Raw genomic sequence first — 27,806 nt, forward strand, 5'->3', positions numbered from 1 at the left:
TTCTGCATTTTGTCGCACATAAGCAAAATGGTAAAAGTCAAGTCAATTCCACATGACGACGACATAATATTCCACATAATAATTATGCAAAAGAATTGAAATTAAATGGTTGGTTGGTTACTAAGCTAGTTGAAAAATTAAAAGAGTCNTTACTTCGACGTGACAAATACAACGTTCGAACCAGTATCAAATTATGAACAAAAGAAATAAAGAATCTCCGAATGTTTGATTAGAAACAGTGTCAATATTGAAACAAACGAAAGAATCTTTGCTTCTTAAACATTCGATGTGTCACGGCCCGGGTCAACTCCTTCAGTATAAAACATGGCCGCACGATCAATTTGACAAATACAAATTTCCAAATTTTGGAATCGTATAGTATAGTCCTCTACTTCTACGTCTACCTAGACGTCGACCAGTCCATTTTTGTTTTGATAGGGAAAATTCACTTCTCCAGATAAGAATCTAAACTAATATCTGAAATGAATTTGGCAATAGCTAAAGAGAAAATGGTGAAAGTATTATCCTAGTGGTAAAGGGGGTACAAAAACATTACGTCTAATGTTGTACCCACTTAAAACACTACGTACACAACAATTTATATTCATGTAATCTTTATTCAAAACTTGACAAAGTATATTAATTAGTAATGTAATACTACTAGACACTAGTAACTTGAATATTAATAACTCTTCTATAATACTCTTCCTCATCTTGTTGCCAAACTAGTCCTTGCAAAACATGTATCAATCTCTTTTGTCCCATGCACAGTTACGACGAGATTTATAAAAAAAAAAAAAAAAAAAAACCGTAACTTTCATATATCCTAGAAATAATAAGAATTATTATTACTATTACTTTTGAAAAAAAATATGAATGATGATTTTTATCAACTCAGGCAAAATCTTAAAATTGGCAACGACTTATAAGATAATGAAATATCAAAGGTCCAAATCTAATTTTTTCGTACACCAAATTTGTCTTTTATATTGTTTTCTTTATCCTAAGTTATTTTTACAAAAAAAAAAAAGAAATAAAAGAAGCTTCATTGAAATATCAGGACTCGGAATTGAAGAATGAAAAACATATCCATCTATCGAAGACTTTTCTTCAAAATGTACAACAAAACACCAAACCCCAACTTGTGTCTTGTCTATTTTACACTCATTATTATTTATCATTAAAGGTTTTCACACCTTCACAACATTTTCGTACCCATTGACTATAAAAATCACAAACTCAAAAAAAAACAAAAAAAGCGATCAGAAAAGAATAAACATGGCCGGAGCTTACGAACCAAGATTACCGGAAGTACCTGAATGGCTTAACAAAGGAGACAACGCATGGCAGCTTACAGCAGCGACTCTAGTTGGTCTACAAAGCATGCCAGGTCTTGTTATCCTCTACGCTTCCATCGTCAAAAAGAAATGGGCTGTGAATTCAGCTTTCATGGCTCTTTACGCCTTCGCTGCCGTTCTCCTCTGTTGGGTTCTCCTCTGTTACAAAATGGCTTTCGGAGATGAGCTTTTGCCTTTTTGGGGTAAAGGCGGTCCAGCTTTTGACCAAGGATACCTAAAAAGTAGAGCAAAGGTTATTGAATTTTTTGTTCGTGCACATAACGTGTTCGATAAAATGCCTGAATGAGTAATTTTGATTTTTGTTTTAACAGATCCCAAAAAGTAAAACCATGGCGCCGTTGTTTCCGATGGCGACGTTGGTTTATTTTCAGTTTACGTTCGCGGCGATAACGACGATATTAGTGGCGGGATCGGTGTTGGGGAGGATGAATATTAAAGCTTGGATGGCGTTTGTGCCGTTGTGGTTGATCTTTAGTTACACAGTTGGAGCTTATAGTCTTTGGGGAGGTGGGTTTTTGTATCAATGGGGTGTTATTGATTACTCCGGTGGTTATGTTATTCATCTCTCCTCCGGTGTTGCCGGCTTCGTCGCTGCTTATTGGGTACGTTCTTTTTTCTTTTGCTACCAAATCAAAATTCAAAGATTTAAGGTTAGTTTATTTAGTTAGTGAGACTTAAAAAGCTGGAATTAACTTCTCAGGCTAATTATTTGATATTTGGTTCTTTTATTACTATTAATAAAATAATAAGATGTTTTGTTGAAAATATTGGGAATTTAATTAATGTACGGTAGTCGGTAGATGACACATAGTCATAGACTCGGAACAAAATAAAAATTCTAAGTAATATTTTTGATGTAGACTGATCTTTAATTGCCAAGTTTTGTTTTGCTTTCTCTTTCGGTATGATTACGTTATTTAAGGTCATTAGTTTATAAGATAAGTTCGATGATTGATTCGGTCCACTAACAAAAAGGTAAAATTATTTCCGAAGTCGTAGATAATATTTATATAGAATCAGTTTAGAATTTGACAACACGATCTTGATGATGTATAATTATTGTATATTAGTATAATCAACTCAGAAAATTTAATTAGTGAAGCGTAGTAATCCAATCATCTCTTTCAACTGAAAATATCTATTTTTGTAATTTATATCGTGGAGATACGATCATATGAACTACCTAATTTGTTTTCTTGTATTCTGCATTTTGTCGCACATAAGCAAAATGGTAAAAGTCAAGTCAATTCCACATGACGACGACATAATATTCCACATAATAATTATGCAAAAGAATTGAAATTAAATGGTTGGTTGGTTACTAAGCTAGTTGAAAAATTAAAAGAGTCGTACCATATGTCTGATACCGAGACTTTGATTATAACTTAAAAACTAAATGCGATTTGTGGACATGATGTTACTGTAGGTAGGACCTAGGCCTAAGGCTGACAGAGAGAGATTCCCGCCGAACAATGTTCTTCTAATGCTCGCTGGAGCTGGCCTTCTATGGATGGGATGGTCAGGTTTTAACGGTGGTGCTCCTTACGCTGCAAACTTAACCTCCTCAATCGCGGTGCTCAACACCAATCTTTCTGCCGCGACAAGCCTCCTTGTATGGACCACACTTGATGTCATCTTCTTTGGCAAACCTTCCGTCATCGGAGCCATTCAAGGCATGGTTACTGGCCTAGCCGGCGTCACTCCTGGAGCAGGTCTCAATCTTGTAATCTCAACTTTTTGTTTTTACTCTAGTTTATTAATGGAGGATCAAAGTTGAGTTATGTTGGAAACTAATGAATATTGCATGTTTAATTTTATATATTACAGGGTTGATCCAAACATGGGCAGCAATAATAGTTGGAATAGTCTCAGGAACAGCTCCATGGGCCTCTATGATGATCCTTCACAAGAAATCCGCTCTCCTACAAAAGGTAAACTAAAGCTGATTATGTAGTACTATGACTTTGAAGTTCTAAAATGTAATATTTTGATTGGATTTAAATTAACAGGTTGATGATACATTAGCGGTGTTCTACACACACGCTGTGGCCGGTTTACTAGGTGGAATAATGACAGGCTTGTTTGCACATCCTGATCTCTGCGAATTGATACTTCCTGAGCCAACCAGAGGAGCTTTCTACCGCGGCAATGGCGGAAAACAGCTTTTGAAACAATTAGCAGGAGCTGCCTTCATCGCTGTCTGGAACTTAGTGTCGACGACAATCATACTACTCGCTATCAGAATGTTCATACCATTGAGAATGGCTGAGNATCAGGACTCGGAATTGAAGAATGAAAAACATATCCATCTATCGAAGACTTTTCTTCAAAATGTACAACAAAACACCAAACCCCAACTTGTGTCTTGTCTATTTTACACTCATTATTATTTATCATTAAAGGTTTTCACACCTTCACAACATTTTCGTACCCATTGACTATAAAAATCACAAACTCAAAAAAAAACAAAAAAAGCGATCAGAAAAGAATAAACATGGCCGGAGCTTACGAACCAAGATTACCGGAAGTACCTGAATGGCTTAACAAAGGAGACAACGCATGGCAGCTTACAGCAGCGACTCTAGTTGGTCTACAAAGCATGCCAGGTCTTGTTATCCTCTACGCTTCCATCGTCAAAAAGAAATGGGCTGTGAATTCAGCTTTCATGGCTCTTTACGCCTTCGCTGCCGTTCTCCTCTGTTGGGTTCTCCTCTGTTACAAAATGGCTTTCGGAGATGAGCTTTTGCCTTTTTGGGGTAAAGGCGGTCCAGCTTTTGACCAAGGATACCTAAAAAGTAGAGCAAAGGTTATTGAATTTTTTGTTCGTGCACATAACGTGTTCGATAAAATGCCTGAATGAGTAATTTTGATTTTTGTTTTAACAGATCCCAAAAAGTAAAACCATGGCGCCGTTGTTTCCGATGGCGACGTTGGTTTATTTTCAGTTTACGTTCGCGGCGATAACGACGATATTAGTGGCGGGATCGGTGTTGGGGAGGATGAATATTAAAGCTTGGATGGCGTTTGTGCCGTTGTGGTTGATCTTTAGTTACACAGTTGGAGCTTATAGTCTTTGGGGAGGTGGGTTTTTGTATCAATGGGGTGTTATTGATTACTCCGGTGGTTATGTTATTCATCTCTCCTCCGGTGTTGCCGGCTTCGTCGCTGCTTATTGGGTACGTTCTTTTTTCTTTTGCTACCAAATCAAAATTCAAAGATTTAAGGTTAGTTTATTTAGTTAGTGAGACTTAAAAAGCTGGAATTAACTTCTCAGGCTAATTATTTGATATTTGGTTCTTTTATTACTATTAATAAAATAATAAGATGTTTTGTTGAAAATATTGGGAATTTAATTAATGTACGGTAGTCGGTAGATGACACATAGTCATAGACTCGGAACAAAATAAAAATTCTAAGTAATATTTTTGATGTAGACTGATCTTTAATTGCCAAGTTTTGTTTTGCTTTCTCTTTCGGTATGATTACGTTATTTAAGGTCATTAGTTTATAAGATAAGTTCGATGATTGATTCGGTCCACTAACAAAAAGGTAAAATTATTTCCGAAGTCGTAGATAATATTTATATAGAATCAGTTTAGAATTTGACAACACGATCTTGATGATGTATAATTATTGTATATTAGTATAATCAACTCAGAAAATTTAATTAGTGAAGCGTAGTAATCCAATCATCTCTTTCAACTGAAAATATCTATTTTTGTAATTTATATCGTGGAGATACGATCATATGAACTACCTAATTTGTTTTCTTGTATTCTGCATTTTGTCGCACATAAGCAAAATGGTAAAAGTCAAGTCAATTCCACATGACGACGACATAATATTCCACATAATAATTATGCAAAAGAATTGAAATTAAATGGTTGGTTGGTTACTAAGCTAGTTGAAAAATTAAAAGAGTCGTACCATATGTCTGATACCGAGACTTTGATTATAACTTAAAAACTAAATGCGATTTGTGGACATGATGTTACTGTAGGTAGGACCTAGGCCTAAGGCTGACAGAGAGAGATTCCCGCCGAACAATGTTCTTCTAATGCTCGCTGGAGCTGGCCTTCTATGGATGGGATGGTCAGGTTTTAACGGTGGTGCTCCTTACGCTGCAAACTTAACCTCCTCAATCGCGGTGCTCAACACCAATCTTTCTGCCGCGACAAGCCTCCTTGTATGGACCACACTTGATGTCATCTTCTTTGGCAAACCTTCCGTCATCGGAGCCATTCAAGGCATGGTTACTGGCCTAGCCGGCGTCACTCCTGGAGCAGGTCTCAATCTTGTAATCTCAACTTTTTGTTTTTACTCTAGTTTATTAATGGAGGATCAAAGTTGAGTTATGTTGGAAACTAATGAATATTGCATGTTTAATTTTATATATTACAGGGTTGATCCAAACATGGGCAGCAATAATAGTTGGAATAGTCTCAGGAACAGCTCCATGGGCCTCTATGATGATCCTTCACAAGAAATCCGCTCTCCTACAAAAGGTAAACTAAAGCTGATTATGTAGTACTATGACTTTGAAGTTCTAAAATGTAATATTTTGATTGGATTTAAATTAACAGGTTGATGATACATTAGCGGTGTTCTACACACACGCTGTGGCCGGTTTACTAGGTGGAATAATGACAGGCTTGTTTGCACATCCTGATCTCTGCGAATTGATACTTCCTGAGCCAACCAGAGGAGCTTTCTACCGCGGCAATGGCGGAAAACAGCTTTTGAAACAATTAGCAGGAGCTGCCTTCATCGCTGTCTGGAACTTAGTGTCGACGACAATCATACTACTCGCTATCAGAATGTTCATACCATTGAGAATGGCTGAGGAAGAGCTTGGTATTGGAGACGACGCTGCTCATGGGGAAGAAGCTTATGCTCTTTGGGGAGATGGAGAGAAGTTTGATGCTACAAGACATGTCCAACAGTTTGAGAGAGACCAAGAGGCTGCTCATCCTTCTTATGTTCATGGCGCTAGAGGTGTCACCATTGTTCTATGATTTTTCTTCTCCTTTTTTGTTATTATTTTCCTTATGACTTAGAGATGTGCATGAGTGATGTTTTTGTATAGGTGGTGAAACTTCATTTGTCAATTTTTTTTGGGAGGTGTTATTAACAAATAACAACCATTTGTGATTTTTTGTTAAAATTATGAATTTAACTTACCCTAAGTGCCAAAGTCCCCAAACCTATGTATATTGCAAAAGGAAACATAAAAATAAAATAAAAGAATTGGACAGAAAAAAACAAAAATTGGTGTTTGAAATAATTGAAACACTAATGAAGAAATTATTTATTTATCAAAAACTGTGTCACCACTTTTTTTTAGTTTTGAGCCATAAAGGTTACAACTTTACAAAAACGACCCAGCCTTTTTGCAATTGCAAGTGTGGCGTGGTATCACTCGTTGGGCCTGTATAAATATCAGCTATACCTCAACCTTCCACCATCGCCACTAAACCAAAATCGTGGTCCTTCCTTCACTGTCTCTTCTTCTGACCTGCACACGCACAGATTTTTTCTGATTTCGTCACTCATGGAACCTAATATTTACCAACTTGCCCTCGCGGCTCTCTTTGGAGCTTCCTTTGTTGCTGTTTCTGGGTTTTTCATGCATTTCAAGGCACTGAATCTAGTCCTTGAGCGTGGTAAGGAGCGTAAAGAGAACCCTGATGGAGACGATCCTCAAAATCAGAGGCGGCGGAGTCAGGTCCGAAGGAAAGGGAATGACCAATACGGTCGCAGTCCGGCTTCTCTTCCAGATGCTACTCCCTTTACCGATGGTGGCGGCGGCGGCGGCGGTGGTAGTGCTGGTGCTGGTGATGCTGGGCGGAGCAACGGCCATGTTTATGTTGACGAGATCCCTCCTGGTCTCCCGAGGCTTCATACCCCATCTGAAGGTATGAAAAAACCAAAACTTGGTTTGAAACAGTGATGTAAAAGTTTATCCTTTTAAGGGGTTTAGTGCTATTCAATTCCACTGTTATCATCTGATGATGCTGATAGATAGCTCTGTGATTTTATTTTCCAGGGAGAGCTTCTGTACATGGAGCTAGTAGTATCAGGAAGACTGGGNCCGGTGGTTATGTTATTCATCTCTCCTCCGGTGTTGCCGGCTTCGTCGCTGCTTATTGGGTACGTTCTTTTTTCTTTTGCTACCAAATCAAAATTCAAAGATTTAAGGTTAGTTTATTTAGTTAGTGAGACTTAAAAAGCTGGAATTAACTTCTCAGGCTAATTATTTGATATTTGGTTCTTTTATTACTATTAATAAAATAATAAGATGTTTTGTTGAAAATATTGGGAATTTAATTAATGTACGGTAGTCGGTAGATGACACATAGTCATAGACTCGGAACAAAATAAAAATTCTAAGTAATATTTTTGATGTAGACTGATCTTTAATTGCCAAGTTTTGTTTTGCTTTCTCTTTCGGTATGATTACGTTATTTAAGGTCATTAGTTTATAAGATAAGTTCGATGATTGATTCGGTCCACTAACAAAAAGGTAAAATTATTTCCGAAGTCGTAGATAATATTTATATAGAATCAGTTTAGAATTTGACAACACGATCTTGATGATGTATAATTATTGTATATTAGTATAATCAACTCAGAAAATTTAATTAGTGAAGCGTAGTAATCCAATCATCTCTTTCAACTGAAAATATCTATTTTTGTAATTTATATCGTGGAGATACGATCATATGAACTACCTAATTTGTTTTCTTGTATTCTGCATTTTGTCGCACATAAGCAAAATGGTAAAAGTCAAGTCAATTCCACATGACGACGACATAATATTCCACATAATAATTATGCAAAAGAATTGAAATTAAATGGTTGGTTGGTTACTAAGCTAGTTGAAAAATTAAAAGAGTCGTACCATATGTCTGATACCGAGACTTTGATTATAACTTAAAAACTAAATGCGATTTGTGGACATGATGTTACTGTAGGTAGGACCTAGGCCTAAGGCTGACAGAGAGAGATTCCCGCCGAACAATGTTCTTCTAATGCTCGCTGGAGCTGGCCTTCTATGGATGGGATGGTCAGGTTTTAACGGTGGTGCTCCTTACGCTGCAAACTTAACCTCCTCAATCGCGGTGCTCAACACCAATCTTTCTGCCGCGACAAGCCTCCTTGTATGGACCACACTTGATGTCATCTTCTTTGGCAAACCTTCCGTCATCGGAGCCATTCAAGGCATGGTTACTGGCCTAGCCGGCGTCACTCCTGGAGCAGGTCTCAATCTTGTAATCTCAACTTTTTGTTTTTACTCTAGTTTATTAATGGAGGATCAAAGTTGAGTTATGTTGGAAACTAATGAATATTGCATGTTTAATTTTATATATTACAGGGTTGATCCAAACATGGGCAGCAATAATAGTTGGAATAGTCTCAGGAACAGCTCCATGGGCCTCTATGATGATCCTTCACAAGAAATCCGCTCTCCTACAAAAGGTAAACTAAAGCTGATTATGTAGTACTATGACTTTGAAGTTCTAAAATGTAATATTTTGATTGGATTTAAATTAACAGGTTGATGATACATTAGCGGTGTTCTACACACACGCTGTGGCCGGTTTACTAGGTGGAATAATGACAGGCTTGTTTGCACATCCTGATCTCTGCGAATTGATACTTCCTGAGCCAACCAGAGGAGCTTTCTACCGCGGCAATGGCGGAAAACAGCTTTTGAAACAATTAGCAGGAGCTGCCTTCATCGCTGTCTGGAACTTAGTGTCGACGACAATCATACTACTCGCTATCAGAATGTTCATACCATTGAGAATGGCTGAGGAAGAGCTTGGTATTGGAGACGACGCTGCTCATGGGGAAGAAGCTTATGCTCTTTGGGGAGATGGAGAGAAGTTTGATGCTACAAGACATGTCCAACAGTTTGAGAGAGACCAAGAGGCTGCTCATCCTTCTTATGTTCATGGCGCTAGAGGTGTCACCATTGTTCTATGATTTTTCTTCTCCTTTTTTGTTATTATTTTCCTTATGACTTAGAGATGTGCATGAGTGATGTTTTTGTATAGGTGGTGAAACTTCATTTGTCAATTTTTTTTGGGAGGTGTTATTAACAAATAACAACCATTTGTGATTTTTTGTTAAAATTATGAATTTAACTTACCCTAAGTGCCAAAGTCCCCAAACCTATGTATATTGCAAAAGGAAACATAAAAATAAAATAAAAGAATTGGACAGAAAAAAACAAAAATTGGTGTTTGAAATAATTGAAACACTAATGAAGAAATTATTTATTTATCAAAAACTGTGTCACCACTTTTTTTTAGTTTTGAGCCATAAAGGTTACAACTTTACAAAAACGACCCAGCCTTTTTGCAATTGCAAGTGTGGCGTGGTATCACTCGTTGGGCCTGTATAAATATCAGCTATACCTCAACCTTCCACCATCGCCACTAAACCAAAATCGTGGTCCTTCCTTCACTGTCTCTTCTTCTGACCTGCACACGCACAGATTTTTTCTGATTTCGTCACTCATGGAACCTAATATTTACCAACTTGCCCTCGCGGCTCTCTTTGGAGCTTCCTTTGTTGCTGTTTCTGGGTTTTTCATGCATTTCAAGGCACTGAATCTAGTCCTTGAGCGTGGTAAGGAGCGTAAAGAGAACCCTGATGGAGACGATCCTCAAAATCAGAGGCGGCGGAGTCAGGTCCGAAGGAAAGGGAATGACCAATACGGTCGCAGTCCGGCTTCTCTTCCAGATGCTACTCCCTTTACCGATGGTGGCGGCGGCGGCGGCGGTGGTAGTGCTGGTGCTGGTGATGCTGGGCGGAGCAACGGCCATGTTTATGTTGACGAGATCCCTCCTGGTCTCCCGAGGCTTCATACCCCATCTGAAGGTATGAAAAAACCAAAACTTGGTTTGAAACAGTGATGTAAAAGTTTATCCTTTTAAGGGGTTTAGTGCTATTCAATTCCACTGTTATCATCTGATGATGCTGATAGATAGCTCTGTGATTTTATTTTCCAGGGAGAGCTTCTGTACATGGAGCTAGTAGTATCAGGAAGACTGGGAGCTTTGTTAGACCAATATCTCCGAAGTCACCTGTTGCTAGTGCTAGTGCTTTCGAGAGTGTGGAAGAATCAGATGATGATGATAATTTGACTAATAGTGAGGGTTTGGATGCTTCTTACTTGCAAGCTAATGGGGATATGGTGAGTTTCTTAATTAACAACTTTTTGATTCCCTGATTTGTTGTTTGATGGGTGGGCTTTTTACAAGTAAGACATGTTTTTGCAGCCTGCAGATGCTAATGGAGAGCCAATATCTATGGCTGCTTCAAGTATGATTCGATCCCACAGTGTGTCTGGTGACCTTCATGGAGTTCAGCCCGATCCTATTGCTGCTGACATTCTGCGTAAGGAGCCAGAGCAAGAAACCTTTGTCCGTCTTAATGTTCCTCTTGGTAAGAATGGTTACTAAATATTTATTTCTGTCATTCTTGCCTAATCTGGTTCATGTATTCTTAGCGCTCTTCTCCTGTTGCTACAAATCATGACATGTTAGTTTTGGAACCCCACTAGTTTAAAAGTTTTTGCTAGTGGCAAGTAGTTAAGTGGAGTTACAGATAATTATATAACTAGTCTTGAGTGAGACAAGCAAAGGGTCAGTTAAGGCTTTACTCTATTTGGGAGCTGAGCCATTGAAATTCTTAAAGTATAGTTTAAGAATTATAGCTTGAAACAACTGGAGTTAGAAGACATTTCTTATTCATATTTTTACTCATGATCTTTGTAGAGGTGCCAACGTCAGATGAAGTTGAAGCCTATAAATGTCTTCAAGAATGTCTTGAACTGCGGAAGAGGTATGTCTTCCAAGAAACAGTTGCGCCTTGGGAAAAGGAAGTCATATCTGATCCTAGTACCCCAAAGCCTAATCCAGAGCCATTTGCACACTATCCTCAGGGCAAATCTGATGTAAGTCTGTGGTCCTTACTTTGTCATGGAACGAGATGCATTGATGAACTATAACTTTGCTAAATTTGTTTTTACAGCATTATTTTGAGATGCAAGATGGGGTAGTCCATGTGTTTGAAAATAAAGATGGTAAGAGTAGTTTGATATTGTAATGCTTCTATTTCGTATCCAGAAAAGCTGATTTGGTTATTTTTCGAATAATTGACCCTTGTTCCGTTTCATTATTCCCAGCGAAAGCAGAGCTGTTCCCGGTAGCTGATGCCACAGCATTTTTCACTGACTTGCATCACGTACTCAAAGTCATAGCTGCAGGAAACATCCGGACTTTGTGCCACCGTCGACTAGTACTCCTAGAACAGGCAAGAGTTTTAGCTAGAGAAGAATGAATGTCAATAAGCAAGTTTCATCTGGTTAACATTATGACTTTTTTGTTTGTTTCAGAAATTCAATCTCCATTTGATGCTTAATGCGGATAAAGAATTTCTTGCTCAAAAAAGTGCACCACATCGTGATTTTTATAATGTTAGGAAAGTCGACACGCATGTTCATCATTCAGCTTGCATGAACCAGAAACACCTTTTAAGGTTTATCAAGTCAAAGCTCCGGAAAGAACCCGATGAGGTAACAATTAGAACCATATGTTTGAGGAAAGTGTACACTTTGCTGATTTGCAGATATAATAATCACTCGCTCCTCTATACAGGTTGTAATCTTCAGAGATGGGACATATTTAACCTTGAAAGAAGTTTTTGAGAGCCTGGATCTGACTGGGTAATTACATTTCCAACTTTTAAGAATTACCAACTTAAGTCAGTCTTAATTAGATGGCTGAAGGATTGTTAGGTTACTCTCTAGGAGGCACCTAGTTGTTGCGCAGATTATGTATACTACATATTTTTCCGATTTACCATGATGCTGAAGAAATAAATTATCTTCCCCTTGTTTGAACTTTGCACAGGTATGACCTGAATGTCGACCTTTTGGATGTTCATGCAGACAAGAGTACCTTTCATCGTTTTGATAAGTTCAACCTTAAGTATAATCCCTGTGGTCAAAGTAGACTAAGGGAGATTTTCCTTAAACAGGATAATCTCATCCAAGGTAATTGAATATCTAATCATTTTTACCACCATTGTTAGTTCTTTTTATGCATCAGTTATGCAATTCAATATTTACCAGATGCGTTACTTGGTTCTTAACTATACAGTAAATATGTTGACGGCTGTGTTTCGAAAATAATCTTTTGACATTTCTTTTCTTTTGGTTTTAGGTCGTTTCCTTGGTGAGATAACAAAGCAAGTCTTCTCTGACCTTGAAGCTAGTAAATATCAGGTAAACACCACACCCATATGCGGTAACTTTTTTTGGGGTCAACTGCATGTCTTATGCATAAAGAACGAACTTTATACCAGAAGAACAGATCTATAAAATCTAAGCTTTTGATATAACCTTTTGCTGGAAATACAGAGAGACTTATGATTTTGTTAATGGATCTCCTCCCACTCTCTGCATAGGCAAAGCTTGCTTTTTCCCTGTTGCACATGTTATATAGATAGAGAGCACAGCTACATTAAACTTTAATTACTTTCGGAAAAGACTTGTAGTAGTGAAAAAACCTTGGATTTCAGTCTCAGTGACCATATTAAATATGCACTATCTTTCTTATGCTTAAGGTTAACTTTATTTGTGCCAATCTATTTTGCATTGACTTGAGTTCCGAAACGTCATGGAATTCTGCTCAATTTATGTGTTAAGAATTCTTCTTGCCAAAGCAGATTCATTCATGTTCTGTTTTGTCCTTTTTTGTTTGTTTCTGATGTCTACTTTAAATTCTGCAGATGGCTGAATACAGAATATCTATATATGGCAGAAAAATGAGCGAGTGGGATCAACTGGCTAGTTGGATTGTGAACAATGATCTATACAGTGAGAATGTTGTCTGGTTAATTCAGGTTGGTCATCCTGTTGATGCTTTTGTGCTCCATGTTCAATCCATGAGTGTATGTGTTTTTTTAATCCTTGTGACCTGACTGCTTACTGGGCTAACTTTCCTTGTCTGCACTAGCTCCCACGGCTGTACAACATTTACAAGGACATGGGTATTGTGACATCTTTCCAGAATATCCTTGACAATATATTCATTCCTCTTTTTGAAGCCACGGTAGATCCCGATTCGCATCCCCAGCTCCATGTTTTCTTGAAGCAGGTTAGCATCTATATCTGTTTTTGAACTATCAAAGAACCTTTCATCAGCATTCTTTGAACTATTAAAGAGTTGGTTTAACAGGTTGCTGTCTCTTGTTTGTGTTGATTGTTTCTTTGGTTTTCTGCTCGTTTCTCGTCTGGTATTTCAGGTTGTTGGGTTTGATTTGGTCGATGATGAAAGTAAACCTGAACGACGTCCCACTAAACACATGCCTACTCCAGCTCAATGGACTAACGCATTCAATCCTGCATTTTCGTATTATGTCTACTATTGTTATGCTAACCTCTATGTGTTAAATAAGGTATCATTCTTCCTAACCCTTCTGTGTAATATGGAGTAACTATACCTTGGTGTTGTCAAAACTGTGTAATAATATGGAGTAACTATCTTTCTTCAGCTTCGGGAGTCAAAGGGCATGACTACGATCACGCTACGACCACATTCTGGAGAGGTATTTTTATTTCTTTCTTGATGCTATATAAATATATTTCTTCAGTTACAGTGTAATGGAATTTTAACATCTCTACAAATTTCAGGCTGGTGATATTGACCACTTGGCTGCAACATTTCTCACATGCCATAGCATTGCACATGGAATCAATCTGCGAAAGTCTCCTGTGCTTCAGTATCTCTACTACCTCGCTCAGGTTTGTGGAGACTGCCTGGTTGTATTACATATGTATTAGTGTTTCTTCTGTTCTAAGAATAAGAAAATCTGACTGGACATTTGTCCCATTTTGTTTGCAGATTGGTCTTGCCATGTCTCCACTGAGCAACAACTCTTTGTTTCTGGATTACCACCGAAACCCGTTTCCTGTGTTTTTCTTAAGAGGTCTCAATGTTTCCCTGTCTACCGATGATCCCCTTCAGATTCACTTAACTAAAGAACCTCTCGTGGAAGAGTATAGCATAGCTGCTTCAGTAAGTCCTGATGTTTCCATTATGCAGTCATGTCACACATCATATACCATTATAGGATACGCCTTATTTTACGTTTGGATGATTTATATGATTTTTTTCGTGATTGCAAATACCTAAGAACACCATAAAACTTCTCAGTATCCATTCTTTTTCTGCTAGGATCCAATTACATTGATGTACTAACTGGAGATAATAACTGTACTTGCAGGTTTGGAAGCTGAGTGCGTGTGACCTGTGTGAGATAGCTCGTAACTCAGTGTACCAGTCAGGTTTCTCACATGCCCTGAAGGTACTTGTTATATCAAACATCGCGTATAGTATTAACGTACAAGATATCTCTGTTCTGATCTGTGCTCATAGAACTAACTCTGTCAAATGTTTTAGTCGCACTGGATTGGTAAGGACTATTACAAAAGAGGACCTGATGGAAACGACATTCACAAAACAAATGTGCCACACATAAGGGTGGAGTTCCGTGACACGGTAAGGGACCAAAAATACATTTGTTATGTTCTTTACACATTAAGGAAAAACGAATTAAATGTGTGAAGTTGATGCAGATCTGGAAAGAGGAGATGCAACAGGTATATCTGGGCAAGGCTATTATCTCAGATGAAGTTGTTCCATAAAATCCGCAATCAGAAACGGCAACGTGTAAGAATCCAACATGTATACACAACTACACAACTCAATTGATCTTTACCACTTGTGTAGCAACAGTTTCTTATGATGTCAAAAATTGAAAAATTTCAGATTTCAGGAGAAGAAAGAAAGAGAGAGAGAGCATCTTGATGAGTATACGAAGCAGGAAACCTAGTAGATAGGGTAATAATGAGCGGCAATGTTGTGCCCTGAGAAAGCGATTTGGCTTTGTCAAATCCTATTGTTTTATAAAAGCTTCTACAAAATCTATATCTCCCGTTTACTCATACAAAAGAGACAAGTTTAGAACCGGTTTAAAACTTTTAATATAATGGATTTCAGTTTTTTGGATTATAATGATCAATTAAGCAAATGTCTCTAAGTTTGAAGTCCAGTTTTTCTTGTTTCGGTTCTGTTTAGGACAACTATTTTTGGGTGACACTGGGAAGGTTTGGCTTTGGTGATGAAGGTGAACTTAGACTAAACCAGAGATACCAAACAAAAAAGGAAAGTCTTAAGGAAGAAACTAAACGGGTCCAGCTTTCCTAATATAGTATAGATATCAAAAGGCCTTAATATCAGCCCAGTTAAGGCCCATATTAATACAATCCTACGCCAGATAAAATTGAGCTCATCGTTTCCACCGATAACTCTCTCTCAGTCAGCTCCGACGAAAATGGCTGCAATCAGTTTTGCCTCTTCTTTGCACGCCTCAGCCTCTCCGCGTGTTTTTCGTCCACAAGTTTCCCGAAATACCCCTGGGATTGCTCTCTATTCACGCTTCACACCATCATCCTTCTCTTTTCCTCCTCTCTCCTTCACACTCCGTAGCACTGACACAGTCCGGTCTCGTCGTCGTCCCTTCTTAATCGCCTCCGCCGTAAAGTCTCTGACGGAGACGGAGCTGCTTCCGATTTCGGAGTCCGATTCGATTCCTTCCGCTTCCGGTGTATATGCTGTATACGATAAAAGCGACGAGCTTCAATTCGTCGGTATATCTCGGAACATCGCCTCGAGTGTCTCTGCACATCTCAAATCTGTGCCGGAGCTTTGTGGCTCCGTCAAGGTAATAGCTCCCCATCTCCCTATCCGTTGATTTCATATAGAGTAGCATGTGTTGTGGTTGACTTTTGTTTATTACTGTTGATAGATTTTGGGAAGAGTTTATCACTTTAGTTCCAGAATTGTATTTTTATACAGTATCATATTGGATCACTCCTCCTATGTTTGCAAAAGTTGAACTAGTGAAGTTCTTGGCTCTGTTGTTGATAACTGATAAGACTTCTTTAACGGTACTTGCCACATTTAGCAACCTTGGTCACTGAGTTTGATTAGGACTTAGGAGATGCATCAATACTCAATGAGAACCTGACTAGTACCGAATCCTAATCTTGAGATGAGAGAATCACAAAAGAGATGCTTCGATTAGAAAGAGGTGTGACCTTTTTATGTTTACTTAGGACTTGGTTCCCAACTTCATTTTTAGCATTTTCTTTTAAAGTTAGTTTTGGGAAATTCTACTTAGAGATACAGAGTGCTCATTGGTGACGTCTATCCCGGTCAGTTTTCTGCCGAGGGAGAGAATATATAATCTTTGGCTTTTTGATTCCCATTCTCTGTCAAGTTCTTTCAGCTTGAAGAACTTTGGGTTTGTTTTGATAGCTCTTGAGGATTTTAGCTGACATTACTGTTTTTTTTTGTGTTTATTTGCCTTATTGACTTAGATGAGCAACAATGACCTTGAGAGGACCTTGTTTCTTCGTTTTGATGAAGTGATGAATGTTAGCAAGTTTTGGTATTGTTGTTAATAACTTTCATAACTGATTTTTACATTGTTGGTTGTTAGGTTGGTATAGTAGAAGAACCGGACAAAGCGGTTCTAACACAAGCATGGAAATCATGGATAGAAGAACACATTAAAGAAACCGGAAAAGTTCCCCCGGGGAATAAGTCAGGGAACAACACATTTGTCAAACAGACTCCTAGAAAGAAATCAGATATCCGTCTCACTCCAGGTCGCCATGTCGAGCTTACGGTTCCTTTAGAGGAACTGATTGACCGTTTAGTGAAAGAGAGCAAAGTGGTAGCTTTCATTAAAGGATCAAGAAGTGCTCCTCAGTGTGGATTCTCACAGAGAGTGGTTGGTATTCTTGAAAGCCAAGGGGTTGATTACGAAACAGTTGATGTTCTTGACGACGAGTTTAATCCGGGACTAAGGGAGAAGCTGAAGAACTACAGCAATTGGCCAACGTTTCCACAGATATTTGTGAAAGGAGAACTTGTAGGAGGTTGTGATATATTGACCACAATGTATGAAAATGGTGAACTTGGCAATGTCTTGAATTAGTTGCGATATTTGTGTAACTTCAAACATTCATAATTGACAATCCTAATAAACAAGCTTGAATTCTCTTCCATTGTTTCAACCTCGTTTTCATTACACTAATAATTGTCTCATTACAAATTGTTGAACAAAACCCAATCAGAAATAGAGCAATTAAAAAAACGTGGACCATTTTCTCGAGTCTCAAGGAGACAATTTGTGGCTTTTGCTTTGCAGCAAAAAGGTCAATGTCGGTGACAGTATATGTGTTATTGTCCCTTTTAACAAGACGATGCATGATTCATCGATTCATTGCCTCAAGCTAAGTGCGTTAACCTTTATGTATACTTCTTTGAAATGTTTGAGTTTTCTTCGATATTCTTTTATGGGCCATAAAGATATAACTGGGGTGAAGTTACCATGTTCATGTCGAATACAAAAGAATAATTTTCAAAACTTTGATCAAAACGTGGGATAAAGATAACTATGTCTGCCATTTCTTCTTTTCCATGCAATTTTCAGCAAAATATATTTTTGAAATTTCCTTGAGGCATCAATTCCAAATTATATTATTTATTTTTTATCTATTATACTAAATGACTGAAAGTATTATGAAAGATTATATACAAAGACTTAAAAAATGGTTACTCGTTCCAATTGAGAGACGATCAATGACAAATAAAGTATTCTTATAATAGAATGTGTATTCAAATGATGTCCTTCAATATATGTACGTATGTCAATGACAAATGAAAAAAAAAAAAAGAGAAAAGAAAATATATTTATTATGTGGGTAAGGATTGTCACACGCATACACGTATTGTACTGCCATGTTAGATATGATTCATCATCAAAAGAAAAAAGAAAGAAGAAAGATCTATCGATAAATAATAGTATAAAAGAATTAGAGACAAACGATCGACCTAAAAATGGTCCCAAAATTCATAGGATCACTTTTCATCGTTGGACTTGGATCTCGTATTAGTTTTGCGTTTTGTTTTCGTGACCTCTACATTCTCATCAAGATTAGTCCACAATAAAATTTCCTTAGTATTATCATATCTCTCTTTTGCATGAAGATGATTTTTTGGGATCGATACTTCAAATATTACATTCGCTAACATTGTATGTTTATAAATTAACTCTTAGGAAAAAAAAATTCAAAGTGTTCAAGATTATTCAAGAAAACAACTTTGTTCCGTTTTACGAATACTATACAATATCGTTCTACAAATAATTAGCTAACTAAAAGTCTAAAACCATTAAAGATTTAGTTGGTATGCAAAAATGTTTGGCTCACCAAAATGTAAATCAGAAAGAAATAAAGAAAGAATGTGGGGTTAATATGTTACTGAGGTCTCACAAAAACTCAAAATGTCCTCACATCAAACAATATAGAGAGTGTTGAGTGTTTCCATGACTAAACTAACTATTTCCCCCACCAAATAATTAAACCTACACTACACCCCAAACAAGCATAAAAAGAACAGTTTTATCTTAGGTTAAGAATAGTTGTTGAGAAAGATTAGAGAGAACCATCTCTAGTAAGCTTAGCAAGCAATGCATTAATTAGTGAATCCCTCTTCTCTGCTCTCATCTCCTCCCTCGACCGTCGTTGCTCCTCTCTATCCCGCCACATGCGCTCCATTGTCACCCTCTCCTTCTCAAGGTCCTCCATCTTCCTTCTCCATTCTTCTTCTTTCTCTGCTCTCTCCTTCTCCCTCGCCTCCCATCCTTCTCTCCACTCACTCTCCATCCTTATTTGATGTCTCATGAACTCTTCTAACACTTCTCTTACACCATTATTGCTATTACTACTGCCTTTCCGCTTCTTTGCAATGTTCTTTTTCGGATTAGTTAGGATTTTCGGGTCGTTGCTAACATCTACTAGCTCTTCATTCACATTCTCTTCTTCCTCATCTGAAGAATACTCTCTCTTTCTCGCTGCTGTCCCGCTTGTTCCCCCTACTCCTCCCTCGGATTCAACCCATAGCATTCTCTGCATTCTAGTGGTAAATATAATTTGCATATCATCATAAAAAGGGAATTGTTGTCTCGCTATCTCTGCCTCCATTGTCTCACATCCCTAGAAACATCAAGAATACATCACCAATGGGATTATATATATGCATATACAACTAAACTACTTAAAAAATATTATGGACAACACAAAATTCAAGATTTGTCTCTGTCTTGGAATGATTATGGACAATAAGATTAAAAATTTCTTGGTTACAAAAAAATATATTTTATTTGTTCCATGCAAGGCTACCAAAGATTATAGCACTAGGTAATTAAAGATAATAATACTAAACACATCCACAAAAATAATATTGGTACCTTAAAACGAGTGACGAGGTTCTTCCACTTGCACTTGCACTGTTCAGGGCTACGAGGAAAGCTTTTGTCTCTCATCTTGTTAGAGATAACTTCCCAAAGAAGCTTGTTCCGTTTAGTCTCCATGAAAGTCTGATCTAGCTCTCCTCTTATCCCTATCAACTCTTTCGTCTCTTCAACGCTCCACTGTGGAAACCTATCCCCACCGGCTACCGGAGAAGCTATTTCCGGCGTCTGCGATGATTGGGGATGAGGATGATGAAGATGATGATGCTTGTTGAGGTATTGAAGCTGCTGAAGATGATGATGTTGATGATGTCCATCCATTTGAAAGAATCAAGAAGAGACTAAAACTAAAAAAGAGATACAGAATCAAGAAACGATCTATAAAGCTAAAGATTACGTTATTGTAATCTTTGTAATGAGCTTTCACTTTTTTTCAGATCGCAAAAAAAAAAGAAAATATAAAAATTATTACAATACTAAGTTTTTTTTTGTTTGGTTTGGTTTGTGTTTTGTAATGTGAAACGTCGGGAGAAAGAAGTCTATATTTTCTCACAATTCTTTTCTTCTTCTCCACTCTCTCCTTTCTCCTGTCGCCATCTGTATACGCGTTTACTTTTTTCTCTATCTTGGATTTTTTCTTATATATATAAACTTTTTCCTTTTTTTCTTTGTCTCTGTTTTGTTTTTTTCTTTTCTTTTGACAAAATATTAAAAAGAACAAAGCTTTCGGTAAATGTGTCAATCTCTAAGATAATTTAGTACTTGAATATGTTTTAATTATTGATTATAATTTATAAATGGTCTAATAGAGGATAGATTAGCAGCGTCTTTAAAGTATAGTCTAAATGTCTAGTAAGCGAAATGACAAGGGTGATCAGGAATGATGTGGATCTTTCTATCGTTTTCTCATAATGTTGTGTAATCACTTTAGTTTGACAATAGTATGCTAGATTCTGAGTTTCTGACAGTACGTCGACATATGATCACATTTGTTTGTATGAAATGGATTTATTACTGAGTTACTTTGGTAAAACGGTAAGAATCATAAGTTTATTGAAATTTAGTCTACCTATCGTGGTTTAGCTATAGACTCGGGTTACTTGTTGTATTTTAAGAATTTACTTGTTGTGTACTGTATTAGCAAAGATTAGCGTGTGAATTTGTTGATTGTAGTACTAAAAATATTTTCTATGTTATTTTATAAATGCATACAACAATAAATGATGATGTCGACTGTCGAGTCTTGAGAGGATAGTAAATTACAACTTTGTTTTTGTCAACAGGAAATTGTTTTATGGCAGTTTCACTCACCAAGCTGTATATGGTATTGGTCATATGGTAGCAATCGAATTTTATTTTAACACTTAATAATTAACGTTCTGGATGTATGTGTGGATTCTCACGTCTCTCAGTCCACAATCAGCCAGTGGACCTTAATCTCAATTAAACTATTCCAAAAGAGAGAACCGATGAATTTTGTCGTCTGCAAATCTCCTTGAAATTGCTAAGTCGATGACCCATTTTTTCTATTATAAACGAAGAAACAATCATTTTCGATTAAACTTCTTGTATATATATATATATATATATATTTATATTTATATTTATATGATATTGTCTAAGAAAATTATTATATGGATATATTACTTTCAGAATACTTCAAAATTTGAACGTTGAATAAAAAAAAGGCATATTCTACCATTTTCAACATTTAAAAAAAATAACTTTAAACTGTTTTAAAAATATTTTATGATTTTTTAAGGACTTCTAAAATTTAGAAAAGTATAGAAATCACTTATTTGAATTCTATTATTTAAAAAAAAAGTTTGGTATCTTATATTTGTGAGTAACTTGAAACAAACTTTTAATACATTTCATATTAAAAATAATTTTTTCATGGTAAGTTAAAAACAAATCTAAAATTTATTTTTATAAATGAAAACAAAATTAGAATGTTCCTTTTATGTGGGGGTATTTTATGTTTAAAGCCATGGCTGCTTTTCATATTCATATTATAATGAGGAATTAAATGGGGATGTGACGATAATATTGCGTTGACGTTTCATCACCAACGCCACTGGGAGAAGTTTCGGTTTTTGTATACACACTTTTGCAAATAATACAATAATAACACTGTGTGGTTCTTAATCCTCGGCGACCAGTCATATCCTTAGCTTCGTTCCCAAGTTTTCTATTTCAGCTTTTCCTTTAGATTTTTTTTGTTCCCTTTTTCAACAAAACTCCATCTTTTTTTTCTAACATTTTTGAGCACGATAATATGTAACTTCTCTAGAATCTACTCTCGTTTCCTAATTTCCTGCACGTGTAAAATTATCCTTTCATGGTTATCAAGATTGTTGGGATGATTCTTCATTCAAAAAAGAACCAATTACAGTATTGCACGTGGGATTTGTCTGCTAAATAATGTCATGTCGATGTTATATGGTAGGCCAATTTCGAATTTATGAAGTATGAACATGCCAAACTTATTTCGACTTAGTAAGTTTTATTATTGGTAGGCAGCCCAAACCCATTCTACAAAGTTGGGCCAATTCGTCACGACGTATCTGAGTGATGATGTTACACAATTTGGCAATTTGAGTCTCACGTAATAACAGCTTTGTTGGGTGTAAAACTAGTAACCTCTAAAAACCGCAACTATCTAAAGAAATGACCAAGGTCTACCTAAATCAGGCTGGGAAAATCTTTGTCTGCTTCCTTCACATTTATCTGTAGAATTAGTGAACCACTTGACAGACTATGGAGTTTGTTCTAAAAAAAGAAAAGAAGATAGACTATGGTTTGAAAAATATGTTTTGATGATTTTTCTCACCGTACTCAATCCATGCAATCATATGACATATTGGAACATATATGTAAACGTATAATATAATATCTAGGGAATCCACTCTGGATCCCATATGTATACTATGTAATATTCTACATTTTAATTTGACCAATAATCATGGTTTTAGTACTCACACCTACTAGCTAGGATACTACAAAGCATGACTCATGTGTTACACAACTTTTTCAATATATTTTTTTTGTTGCAAAAAGCTTAGCAATTTTGAAGTGTAGCTGTAGGGACGATAATTTATTTCAAATAGACAATACAGACTTCCCCAATAATTTTGTAATTCGCGTATATACACATATATAAATTGCAAATTGTCAACGCATGTAGTTTTTTTCACATGTGTGTTTGGAATGGTAGCTGTAAAATGATGCATCCCATACCGTCGCCCACGTGTAGCAATTGTTTTTTTCTTCAGTATTACTTTTTGACAACGTAGCTGTTGTCTTCAAGACAATCAACACGAGTTTGATGTTCACTTCTTTTGTTAATTATCATACACTGTACATTACGTTCAGATCGATTTTTTCTTTTAAGAGGGGGTGAATATATATGACTATTCAACATATTGGGCGGACAACTTGTATCACGATCTAGTATTCTAGTATATGATTTTAACACATCCCGATCTATCTTGAAGATGAAGAAACAAATATAAGATAAAAGTTAGATTTTTATACTTGCACAATACTTTACTCGTTTCAGCGCAAAACTGTAGAAGTCATGCGTCAACTTGGAAAATTACTACTCCTATTGAATAACTATTTATATTACAAAAAAAAAATTCATAAACCCTATTTAAAAATATGTGGTACTGTTGACAAAAAAAAATATGTGGTACTTTTTCACTTGATATTATACAATTTTTTATTAAAATAATTATAATTTTGATTGCTACTGTATGATCTGTGTAGTAAGCGCGTACAAGTTACAACGTTGTAGAATGCATGATTCAACCGATCTGAAACCCTTTAATTAAAAATATAAGCTCATTTCACCGGGTAAGACATAATATCTCTAGTCGATTTTAATTAAAACATGTGATGCATAACAGTATAAGCATATATACATTGCGTATTCTTTACTACATGGTCCCGGCCGTTATTATTATCAATAATAAATTAAATATTCCAACGAACGAAAATTTTGTCCGACAACTAAAGATATATGGTTGAGGAAGTGTTTAAATTTCCTTTTAAAAATGCAATTTGTATTGATCAATAAAAGAGGCTATAATACTCTACAAGTGGCTGCGCTCTCACTGAGGTCTTGAGATGTATGATTCACTATGTCAAACTTTTATTTTTCAGTCCATGTTATGATACAAGCTCATCCGATCGACTGCGTAAGCAGCACGTAGAATTGAGTTCTGCAATGTTTTTTTTATAGATGTGTTATCAATCATATAAGAAGAACGATATTATGTATTGCCTCAAAATACCATTCTACGGAAGAAAAAAAATGTAAATTTATACAGTTGGAATAATATATGCTACATATATATCATCAGTGTTTGGTTGTCAGATTTTTAAAACGTAATTCTATTTTTTTGTTTTTCAAAATGAAAAACATTTGTTACATATATACTATATGGACGTGTTGAGAGTATAACTAACCAATTATATAAGTTTAAGTATTTCATGAATATTTTTGGAAATTTCATTACGTAATTCAACCAGTATGGTTCCGCTTTCAATCATTCAACTATTCTACAACAGTTAAAAGACGTTCAACCACTATAATGAAACCACTATTTTCAAAACAAAATCTGGTATATATATAAATAGTTTTTCCTTTTGTGGTTTACCAATCAAAACAATAATTTAGATTAAATTATGCATCACATGCATGATGATCTCGACTATAGAAATTACAATGAACATGAAGCAATCACTATATATGGGGTTGGCTGTTTTTGTTCAATGTTGGCATTCTATGATTGGTGTTCCAAATGTTGGAATGACCTTCACCGATAATCTGCTTTTTTTTTTGATTAGGTATAATTTAAGTCTATCAATCTACAACTGTTTGTCAAAACCTTATTTGATAATGCAAAAGTTATTATACTAAATCATCGTCTTTTACATAAAATTAACACAAATTGTAATAAAGTTTAGTAAAGACAAATCGTATATTATTTTTGTGATGCAAACCGTCGCACGGCGCCGAAATTATATCCTCATCTCCTCACTTTAAAAGTCATTGAAGACACAAAAAAACAAGATTGTCGACATTTATCCACAACTCTTTTAAAAACGTGTCTTATTAATGTCTATCATCCAACTTAGCTCAGCATGCAAACTTTACTAAGTCGACCTCTAAATTCAATAGAAAAAAAGAGGCTGGAATAAGAGAATATGGATCGTATCATTAATTGTTTCACGTTTCATATTTATTTATTTATTTATTTTAAAATCTCTATTTATATCCCCACTCGTCCCTGCTTCTTCCACCATCAAAAACTTTCAATTCCCTTATCTCTCTCTCCGTTGAGTATACCTTATTTAAATTCCAAAACAAATCACAAAATGGCTGCATACTGGCCTGAGCCGATTGTTTCCGTGCAAGCCTTGTCCCAAACCGGCGTAACAACCGTACCAAGCCGGTATGTGAAACCTTCTCATCAGAGACCCGTCCTGAACTCTGCCCAATCCGATGCTGAGATGGAGATCCCCGTGCTAGACATGGGCGACGTTTGGGGGAAGCCAGAGGGGCTGATGCTCGTAAGGAAGGCGTGTGAGGAGTGGGGTTTCTTCCAAATGGTGAACCACGGAGTGAACCATGCGCTGATGGAGAAAGTGAGAGGAGCTTGGCGAGAGTTCTTCGAGCTACCGATAGACGAGAAAAGGAAGTTCGCAAACTCACCGGACACGTACGAAGGTTATGGAAGCCGCCTTGGGGTTGTGAAAGATGCTAAATTAGATTGGAGTGATTATTTCTACCTTAATTACTTGCCTTCTTCCATAAGAAACCCCTCCAAGTGGCCATCTCACCCCCGTAAGATCAGGTACATGATTTTATGACCTGATTTATGCGACTATATAAACGTTTATGACCTGATTTTTCTTTGTATATATACGGTTTGGGTTTGCTAGTATTTTTCTATTCCTAAGTGTATATAGTTTCTAACGAAAACCTTTACTAAAACAAAGAGTTTTTACTAAGTGAATGTTTTGCATGGGGACACGTTGCCTGCGTGTGTTTTTAGTTTTAGGGTGTTCAAGCATCTGAATTATGTGGAAGTACAGCTTGCATAAACGTACACACATGGCCGTTTGGTCGAAACGTTTATTTAGGCACGTGTCTAAATGTGTGAACACGTTACATGTGGTCGTTAATACCCACGTGAAACATGACTTTTCTTTGTATTGCGTATTAATAACATAATTGACCGATCGGACAAAAAAAAAACAATAGTATTTAAATATAAATATTGTGTTATTTATAACCAAGATGTTAAGTAAGATTTACTGATGATTATTTCACAAAAAATATTGTAATAAACGGATCTCACATATAGTTATTCAATATAGATCATTGTAATTAATTAACATTTCGTGGGAAAACTAATGCGCAGAGAATTGATCAAAGAGTATGGAGAAGAAATGAGAAAACTGTGCGAGAGGCTGGTAGAGACGCTCTCTGAGAGTTTAGGTTTGGAACCAAATCGTCTCATGGAGGCCTTAGGAGGAGAAGACAAAGTCGGTGCTTCTCTCAGGACAAACTTCTACCCAAAATGTCCTCAGCCACATCTCACGTTAGGTCTCTCTTCCCATTCTGACCCTGGTGGCATCACCATTCTCCTCCCAGACGAGAAGGTTTCTGGCCTCCAGGTCCGTCGTGGTGATGGCTGGGTCACCGTTAAATCAGTCCCCAATGCTTTGGTCGTCAATATGGGAGATCAGATTCAGGTATTTGTGTTTGCTTTGTTGTGTTTTTTTTTTTTTTTTGTATCCTTGTCTAAAACTACTATTTCATCATGGTTATAGAGATTTTCTGTTCTTTTTACATCTAAAATATTTAAATCATAACTGGTACATATATAGAAAACATTTGATTTTAGAGTCTCTAAATCTGTGATTGGAGCAAAATCACAATTTCAGCTAAGGTATAGGTGGGTTTACAAATGTGCGGATCGGAGAATTATATTTTTTTTTGAAATTAGTTCTGTTTTAGTATTTTGGCAAAAAGTCATATGATCTTGCTATCTTAGTATTATGTGATATTTCATCTAATATCTGGAAATGGAATCACCGAATCAGATACGAATACTAACCAATAATAATGTTTGGGTCAACTTGTAGATACTTAGCAATGGAATTTACAAAAGCGTGGAGCATCAGGTGATCGTTAATCCCGGTATGGATCGAGTCTCTTTCGCATTCTTCTACAACCCAAGAAGTGATATACCGATTGGACCAGTCGAAGAACTATTAGCCAAAAGCCGACCCGCTCTTTATAAACCGATCAGGTTCGACGAGTACCGTCTTCTCATTAGGCAAAAGGGTCCTTCTGGAAAGAACCAAGTCGATTCGCTGTTATCAAGATAATGATTACTGATATACACCCCAAGTATAATTTTTTACAGTATATATAGTCCGATGTACTTGTTACATCCGTTACTAAATGATATGTAATAAACCATGCACTATTGTAATAAATAAAAAGAATTTAAAATAACTGGTTATAAAATATTCAAATTCTCATGTTTACATTTTCTATTATACTGATTCTGCTAACCGGGATTGGTTTGATAAAACCGTTCAATGTAAACAGTCACTACAGTAAATCTAAGGACCGACTTTAGTGTACCGGAAGACCCTCTCTAGGTGCGATTTAGGGCTGGACATTCGGGTTATCCGTTTGGGTGCGGGTATTACCCGTTCGGGTTCGGGTTAATGGGTAGTGGAAAATAGAACCCATTCAGGTATTTTACTATGTTTGGGTTCGGTTCGGTTCGGGTAGTACCGGGTTCGGGTCGGTTTGGGTTACAATTTTCAGAACCCAATTAGTACCCGAACAACCGAGTACCCGAAAAAATATAATTAAAATTAATTAAATTTAAATAAATTTAGTTAAAGTTTGACTTATGTGACAATATATTTTAGATATTTTGATTATTTTTGATATTTAGGTATAAAACTAAATGAAATATTCAAAATTATAATCATAACTTTAGGGTAATTGCA

At 36.4% G+C, this 27,806-nt stretch overlaps 7 protein-coding genes across 8 annotated transcripts; 6 read left to right on the forward strand and 1 right to left on the reverse strand.

The window, feature by feature from the left end:
- Nucleotides 1,098-3,796, forward strand: LOC104785644 (ammonium transporter 2-like). Its single transcript, XM_019245207.1, has 6 exons — nucleotides 1,098-1,590; nucleotides 1,670-1,960; nucleotides 2,785-3,070; nucleotides 3,186-3,289; nucleotides 3,368-3,691; nucleotides 3,761-3,796. Exons 1-6 carry the CDS (start codon nucleotides 1,279-1,281, stop codon nucleotides 3,794-3,796), a joined length of 1,353 nt encoding a protein of 450 aa, XP_019100752.1. The 5' UTR covers nucleotides 1,098-1,278.
- On the forward strand, nucleotides 3,672-6,511 carry LOC104785642 (ammonium transporter 2-like). The gene is made up of 5 exons (XM_010510896.2): nucleotides 3,672-4,164; nucleotides 4,244-4,534; nucleotides 5,359-5,644; nucleotides 5,760-5,863; nucleotides 5,942-6,511. The coding sequence occupies exons 1-5, from the start codon at nucleotides 3,853-3,855 to the stop codon at nucleotides 6,371-6,373; spliced, it is 1,425 nt and encodes a 474-aa protein (XP_010509198.1). The 5' UTR covers nucleotides 3,672-3,852; the 3' UTR covers nucleotides 6,374-6,511.
- LOC109132816 (ammonium transporter 2-like) lies at nucleotides 6,752-9,485 on the forward strand. The gene is made up of 5 exons (XM_019245208.1): nucleotides 6,752-7,273; nucleotides 7,405-7,508; nucleotides 8,333-8,618; nucleotides 8,734-8,837; nucleotides 8,916-9,485. Exons 1-5 carry the CDS (start codon nucleotides 6,910-6,912, stop codon nucleotides 9,345-9,347), a joined length of 1,290 nt encoding a protein of 429 aa, XP_019100753.1. The 5' UTR covers nucleotides 6,752-6,909; the 3' UTR covers nucleotides 9,348-9,485.
- On the forward strand, nucleotides 9,731-15,451 carry LOC104785645 (AMP deaminase). 2 transcript variants are annotated; one of them, XM_010510899.2, is made up of 20 exons: nucleotides 9,731-10,247; nucleotides 10,379-10,563; nucleotides 10,649-10,814; nucleotides 11,147-11,325; nucleotides 11,403-11,454; nucleotides 11,557-11,684; nucleotides 11,767-11,946; nucleotides 12,029-12,096; nucleotides 12,284-12,426; nucleotides 12,596-12,657; nucleotides 13,164-13,277; nucleotides 13,391-13,531; nucleotides 13,680-13,832; nucleotides 13,929-13,982; nucleotides 14,068-14,178; nucleotides 14,279-14,452; nucleotides 14,661-14,741; nucleotides 14,837-14,935; nucleotides 15,013-15,121; nucleotides 15,206-15,451. In XM_010510899.2, exons 1-19 carry the CDS (start codon nucleotides 9,884-9,886, stop codon nucleotides 15,079-15,081), a joined length of 2,523 nt encoding a protein of 840 aa, XP_010509201.1. In that variant the 5' UTR covers nucleotides 9,731-9,883; the 3' UTR covers nucleotides 15,082-15,121; nucleotides 15,206-15,451. The 2 variants fall into 2 exon arrangements, with proteins under 2 accessions (XP_010509201.1, XP_010509200.1); XM_010510898.2 differs by having other exon boundaries at nucleotides 15,013-15,106.
- On the forward strand, nucleotides 15,724-17,511 carry LOC104785646 (bifunctional monothiol glutaredoxin-S16, chloroplastic-like). The gene is made up of 2 exons (XM_010510901.1): nucleotides 15,724-16,160; nucleotides 16,941-17,511. The coding sequence occupies exons 1-2, from the start codon at nucleotides 15,771-15,773 to the stop codon at nucleotides 17,439-17,441; spliced, it is 891 nt and encodes a 296-aa protein (XP_010509203.1). The 5' UTR covers nucleotides 15,724-15,770; the 3' UTR covers nucleotides 17,442-17,511.
- Nucleotides 18,723-20,286, reverse strand: LOC104785647 (trihelix transcription factor GT-3b-like). The gene is made up of 2 exons (XM_010510902.2): nucleotides 19,758-20,286; nucleotides 18,723-19,503 (listed from the first exon to the last, which is right to left on the reverse strand). The coding sequence occupies exons 1-2, from the start codon at nucleotides 20,079-20,081 to the stop codon at nucleotides 18,943-18,945; spliced, it is 885 nt and encodes a 294-aa protein (XP_010509204.1). The 5' UTR covers nucleotides 20,082-20,286; the 3' UTR covers nucleotides 18,723-18,942.
- On the forward strand, nucleotides 24,897-27,309 carry LOC104785648 (protein SRG1-like). Its single transcript, XM_010510903.2, has 3 exons — nucleotides 24,897-25,624; nucleotides 26,195-26,528; nucleotides 26,922-27,309. The coding sequence occupies exons 1-3, from the start codon at nucleotides 24,975-24,977 to the stop codon at nucleotides 27,165-27,167; spliced, it is 1,230 nt and encodes a 409-aa protein (XP_010509205.1). The 5' UTR covers nucleotides 24,897-24,974; the 3' UTR covers nucleotides 27,168-27,309.

Source organism: Camelina sativa, chromosome 5 (assembly GCF_000633955.1).
Source record: "Camelina sativa cultivar DH55 chromosome 5, Cs, whole genome shotgun sequence".
NCBI lineage: Eukaryota > Viridiplantae > Streptophyta > Magnoliopsida > Brassicales > Brassicaceae > Camelina > Camelina sativa.

Excerpts from the sequence above, each read along its gene's own strand:
- LOC104785642 (XM_010510896.2), top strand. The coding sequence starts at position 3,853 with ATGGCCGGAGCTTACGAACCAAGATTACCGGAAGTACCTGAATGGCTT. Across the intron at positions 4,165-4,243 it reads ACCTAAAAAGTAGAGCAAAG|ATCCCAAAAAGTAAAACCAT; the intron begins GTTATTGAATTT and ends TTGTTTTAACAG. Across the intron at positions 4,535-5,358 it reads GCTTCGTCGCTGCTTATTGG|GTAGGACCTAGGCCTAAGGC; the intron begins GTACGTTCTTTT and ends ATGTTACTGTAG.
- LOC104785645 (XM_010510899.2), top strand. The coding sequence starts at position 9,884 with ATGGAACCTAATATTTACCAACTTGCCCTCGCGGCTCTCTTTGGAGCT. Across the intron at positions 11,326-11,402 it reads ATCCTCAGGGCAAATCTGAT|CATTATTTTGAGATGCAAGA; the intron begins GTAAGTCTGTGG and ends TTGTTTTTACAG. Across the intron at positions 14,742-14,836 it reads GTTTCTCACATGCCCTGAAG|TCGCACTGGATTGGTAAGGA; the intron begins GTACTTGTTATA and ends CAAATGTTTTAG.
- LOC104785646 (XM_010510901.1), top strand. The coding sequence starts at position 15,771 with ATGGCTGCAATCAGTTTTGCCTCTTCTTTGCACGCCTCAGCCTCTCCG. Across the intron at positions 16,161-16,940 it reads AGCTTTGTGGCTCCGTCAAG|GTTGGTATAGTAGAAGAACC; the intron begins GTAATAGCTCCC and ends GTTGGTTGTTAG.
- LOC104785647 (XM_010510902.2), bottom strand. The coding sequence starts at position 20,081 with ATGGATGGACATCATCAACATCATCATCTTCAGCAGCTTCAATACCTC. Across the intron at positions 19,504-19,757 it reads ACCTCGTCACTCGTTTTAAG|GGATGTGAGACAATGGAGGC; the intron begins GTACCAATATTA and ends TGATGTTTCTAG.
- LOC104785648 (XM_010510903.2), top strand. The coding sequence starts at position 24,975 with ATGGATCGTATCATTAATTGTTTCACGTTTCATATTTATTTATTTATT. Across the intron at positions 25,625-26,194 it reads TCTCACCCCCGTAAGATCAG|AGAATTGATCAAAGAGTATG; the intron begins GTACATGATTTT and ends ACTAATGCGCAG. Across the intron at positions 26,529-26,921 it reads ATATGGGAGATCAGATTCAG|ATACTTAGCAATGGAATTTA; the intron begins GTATTTGTGTTT and ends GTCAACTTGTAG.